Source organism: Naegleria fowleri (genome assembly GCF_008403515.1).
Source record: "Naegleria fowleri strain ATCC 30894 chromosome Unknown tig77, whole genome shotgun sequence".
NCBI classification, from domain to species: domain Eukaryota; phylum Heterolobosea; class Eutetramitea; order Acrasida; family Naegleriidae; genus Naegleria; species Naegleria fowleri.
The window spans coordinates 46,979-51,566 of NW_025408009.1; the positions used below are offsets into that span (position 1 = coordinate 46,979).

Consider the following 4,588-nt stretch of genomic DNA (forward strand, 5'->3'; position numbering starts at 1 on the left):
ATTTTGATCTAAAAACGTCATGATAGGATAACCACTGTGCATATATCCAGCAGAAATTTGAATATCTGTTTGAAACCTCTCTTTATAATCCCTCACACCTTCCTGTGATAGCTCATAATACATTGGTAGTACTTTTCCCCAGTAATCTGACACTGCCTTAATATCTGTTATATTTCTCGCAAAAAGGGGTGGATTGAACATTAATAGATACATGTTCAGTTTCAACCTCAATCCATGGTCCTGGTTCATTTCGAATGGTATTAATCCAATCTGCATTAGTATGTTTGTCAAAACGCCAGAACGGAGTTTTCACAATTTGTCCACTAATGGTCACACTCAAATCGGTTACTGGAATTGTTTTCAAAGAAACGAATATAGTACCTCCATTAAATGCAATAAACCATGATGTGGAATTTCCTGAAGAGATGTAGTATTGTGAGGAGATTGAAGGCCATCTATTCCATTCATCTAAATTTTCCAAATTGTCTGTATGTGATCCAATGAGAATATATTCGACAGAGTTTGGTGAACTCACAGTGATTGTTATATTGGCTCCTGGAAGAGCATAATAACCTGTACATTGCCAACGTCTTCGTGTGGATGAAATTTGAATGGTGACAGTTGTGGATTTTGTGTTTCGAGAATTCACATTGCCTTGAGGAAGACCAGGAAAGATCTCTCCAGCTTGTATTTCAGGATTGTTTGAGAGTGGTAAAGTATTGATAGAGTTCAAAACTTTGGCAAGAAAGACACAAAACTTTTTGTCTATGGTGGAAATAGGATATGTGACGAGTGACAATCCGGTACATTTTGCATTATATACAGCCAAAGTTTTCGAAAACATTTCAACATTCTGCTCGGCCATTACAACCGGTGGTATCAATGTAAATCTAATTCTGTCTAAAGTTGTCGCTATTTGTTTCACTTCACTGAAAGAGGATGGAATTGTGTTTGATTGCAAAATTGCATCCAATTTGAAATACGGATTGTATTGAACCACAGAGTTAGCATTCACATATGGTGAAGATGCATAATTATTGCTAAACGAAATTCCTGTTTTGGTAAAGAAGACATTTCCTGGAAAGTTATATAGAGGAGAAGAGAGAGAATGAGCCCATGAAGTAACACCCACAATGATGCCTCCACCTCTTTTGAGATAATTGTCCATCATTTGAAACATTTCACTTGAGACTTGTCCAACATTATTCAAATTGAGAATTAACAAATCAACTACCTCCAATGGACGAATATTACTGTCGAATGCATTGGTAGTATTCTTGAACAAGGAAAATCCAGGGAGTGTTCCGTACAAATTTGATGCATCATTTGAGTTGACACCATGAACCATAAACAAGACATTACTACTCTTATAATGAGTCACCCATTGAGCACAGTTCAACAATAAATTACCCAAATCTGTTCCTTTCGTTCCCACTATGAAACCGTTATGAGAAAATGCGCAAATTCTACCACTATTATTTTCTGAAGTCAAGTAAGTTGAAGCCACTACGATGGGAACTGAATCTGAACCGACAATCAAAGGGACACTGTACGGACCGTGTGAAAGGATGGTACCTGGTACACCACTCAGTTGCACACCTTGGACGTTGTTCAATAGTGAGAGACGGATGATATCGAGTTGAGAAGAAGTGGCTCCTTCAACCATTGAATTGTCTTTTGCTGGTTGCATGACCAACAACAACAACAACAACACATGAATAGTCATTATCATTGCCCTTTGGATCCTGGAACATGTACGACGGATGGTCATTTTCGATTATCTCTTGATTGTTTTTTTTTTTGAATGAATTGGATTGGATTTGACAGGTTCAGTATTTTTTAAAACCGCTGTGGTCTCATAGAATCAAATCGCACGACTAACCAATTTCGTTGATTACTGATTTGCAAGGAGTTTGTATAGTTTAGTGATGGAAAGTGTTGGCTTTAACTTTTGGTATCAAGTGAAAACATAGAAATTTCGGTCGATTTCAATCCATTGAAATTTCTTGTTGTTGGACTGTTGGAGTATATCTCCATCACAAATCTCATGAGAGTATACAAAAAGGATGAAAATGGTAATGTCATTCCATGTCTTTTCATGAAGCATCCATCATGAATTGCAAAGAAAAAGGAATGTGGGCTTCATATACAGAGAATTTATGACCCATCACACTACTATTTCTCATGCAATTCATGATGGATGCTTCAAGAAAACGAAAAATTACAAGCTGAAATAGAAATGTCACACAATTTAGAAATTGAGGCCTATTCTCAAGCTTGACGTCTAAGATTGGATTCTCAGGTCAACTTATCCCACGATATAGCAATAGGTCTCTTTATTCTCACGACGAAGAATCATCTATAGAGAGTAGTCCAAACGTTTCCTCGAGCGCTTTTGAATTTGGTTTTCAAAACTCTCCTAGAACTCCAAAAGCTAAGCGTAATGTCACATCAACAGCCAGTTTACCAGCAACATCCGAGGAAGTGAGAATTGAGGAGTTTTAAGCCTACTTTCAAAGAGAATTAGTTTTGTGACAATATGTTTCTGTCCCTCAACAATGTTCCTATTTTACCGATTTGTTGAACAGTTCTGAGTAAAATGTTTTCACTCTCTGCAACATCTCTGCATGCTTTTGGATTTGCTCTTCTTTCAAGTATGGTGGCTCTAACAAATAGGACAAAACACTTGGCTCCTTCCCCAGCAACACAGAAATACATTCTTTTACACATGACGCTGTTTCTTCAATGTTGTAACCACCTTCCAAGGCACAGACAACCTTCCCTTTTGCTAGCTCCATCAGCAATGCTGTGAGATGGCCGTACACTTGAGGGGAACACAATTGGCCTCCAAGCTTATCACCTTTCACAGCATCAAACCAATATTGGTTGCATTATTTCCTTCCATAGAATCTGATACATTCGTTGGTTCTGGCTCGATTTGGTTGCAGAGAGTGAGCTGATTCCGTTCGGAGCTTTTTAAAAGATGAAGGAATTCTATGAGGCTTGATTTCAATAAGAGGAAATTTGGCCTCAATCACTTGTTGGTTGTCTTGTTGAGAGAAAGATCCCGAACAAAGCGATGAAGGTAAAGGCTTGACGTATCGAACCGTAATGTAAGGAGCAGGTGAGGTGGTCTCTGAAGATAAAGACATTTTTTTAAAAACTGTAGCTGCCCGCATATGGCCGAGTGGTTTTTCTGGAACTGTGGCAGCCAACTGGTCCAGCGTTCGAATCCCAGGGGTTGCTGCTGTTATCGTGAGCAGTTTAAACACCTTTACTTCCGGGGTGCCTGCTAGGAAGTCACTACGTATCTTACGTTCGGCTTGTAAATAATGTACATAAAACCATCGAACAACGTTTATCATCGAATAAACCCATCCCTGAATTTTTTTAAAAACTGTACACTACAACTTACACCAAGAAAATGATGGCTACGCTCTCCAACCAATCAGAAAACACTGCCGGATCGAAAAAATTTTGAGAGCTTATTTTTTCTGTGAACAACAGCACACGACCAATTTTTCGATCCCACACATCGTTCTTCATTTATTTCTTTGCTTTCTTCGTCGAGCCAGAGCATGTGCAGGTTCAACTCTCTTGGCTTTTGCAACAGGTATCAACATGCCTTCTGTTCTCGCTGTTTCATCTTCCAAATATTGATTCAAATTACTTCCTTCAGGCACAACCCGATTCAAGGTTGAAATGGTGTAGTGTTGGTAGTCTTTAGGTACGGTCAAACATTGGTCCGAACAGCTATGATTTTCAAATACAGTTGTGTCTTCCTCTCGATAACAAAGTTGTTGAAGAATAGATTCATCATCGTTCACCTTCACAGTGTAATCGGAAGCAATTTCCTGCTTTCTCTTTTCCTTGAATCTCTTTGGCTGGCAAAGCATGAACGTGTTTGGAAGAACAGTGGAAAGAAAAAGTATTCTCAACTTTCGGAACAAAACCTGAGCCAATAGTTTTCCTTTTTGGCCAAGTTTAATGGTAGAACGAACACCAGTAGGTATTGGTTTCTTACAAAATGTCTCCATCAATAAATCCTTGTTATCATCAACATTGTCTCCGAGAGCTGACCGAACTTTGATTCCGTTTGATGAAAAATGTTCAAGATAGTCTCTAGTATTGGACAAAATATAATCATAATAGGAATAGGGAGTGCCACCACCTTTGCTTGATGCTCCTTCTATTGATTCCTTCTCTTCAAGATGATTGCTTTCGAATGCTTGAGTTTCAAATTGCTTTACATTTCTGACTCTGCACTTGAGAGCTAAAAAATGTTTCGCTAAAATATGAGCGTACCAACATTTACCTTGGAATCCTTGAGCAGCAGCAACATAAATATTCCAAAACAACGATAATGATTCCGAAATGACTTGATCCGATGCATTCTCGTCAATATTATTCAACAAGCATTTCAATGCGTCTCACAACATTTGTGTTTGTCCCTTCTCGAAAAACGGAGACATCACTCCAACATTGTTCAGAAGAATGTTGCATGTGTTTCCATGAAGAAACATACGAACATCATTCCATTCCATTCTTTGGGTTTGGGTTTGGGTTTGGGTTTGGGTTTGGTTTGGGT

At 38.6% G+C, this 4,588-nt stretch overlaps 4 protein-coding genes across 4 annotated transcripts in view; all 4 read right to left on the reverse strand.

Moving 5' to 3' along the window:
• The window catches only part of FDP41_010208 (uncharacterized protein), a gene marked incomplete at both ends in the record, with an annotated part of 1,295 nt that extends 1,172 nt beyond the window's left edge, over window positions 1-123 (reverse strand). The window contains one exon of the mRNA XM_044700481.1: window positions 1-123. This exon is cut by the window's left edge and continues 57 nt beyond it. Coding sequence (XP_044556248.1) covers window positions 1-123 — 123 coding nt within the window.
• A 34-nt stretch (window positions 124-157) lies between these two features.
• FDP41_010209 (uncharacterized protein) lies at window positions 158-1,690 on the reverse strand (the record flags this gene model as incomplete). Its single annotated transcript, XM_044700482.1, has 1 exon — window positions 158-1,690. The coding sequence occupies one exon, from the start codon at window positions 1,688-1,690 to the stop codon at window positions 158-160; it is 1,533 nt and encodes a 510-aa protein (XP_044556249.1).
• A 1,201-nt stretch (window positions 1,691-2,891) lies between these two features.
• FDP41_010210 (uncharacterized protein) lies at window positions 2,892-3,152 on the reverse strand (the record flags this gene model as incomplete). Its single annotated transcript, XM_044700484.1, has 1 exon — window positions 2,892-3,152. One exon carries the CDS (start codon window positions 3,150-3,152, stop codon window positions 2,892-2,894), a length of 261 nt encoding a protein of 86 aa, XP_044556250.1.
• Window positions 3,153-3,542: 390 nt separating this feature from the next.
• FDP41_010211 (uncharacterized protein) lies at window positions 3,543-4,544 on the reverse strand (the record flags this gene model as incomplete). The annotated part of the gene is made up of 2 exons (XM_044700485.1): window positions 3,543-4,288; window positions 4,526-4,544. The coding sequence occupies 2 exons, from the start codon at window positions 4,542-4,544 to the stop codon at window positions 3,543-3,545; spliced, it is 765 nt and encodes a 254-aa protein (XP_044556251.1).
• Between the last annotated feature and the right edge of the window lie 44 nt (window positions 4,545-4,588).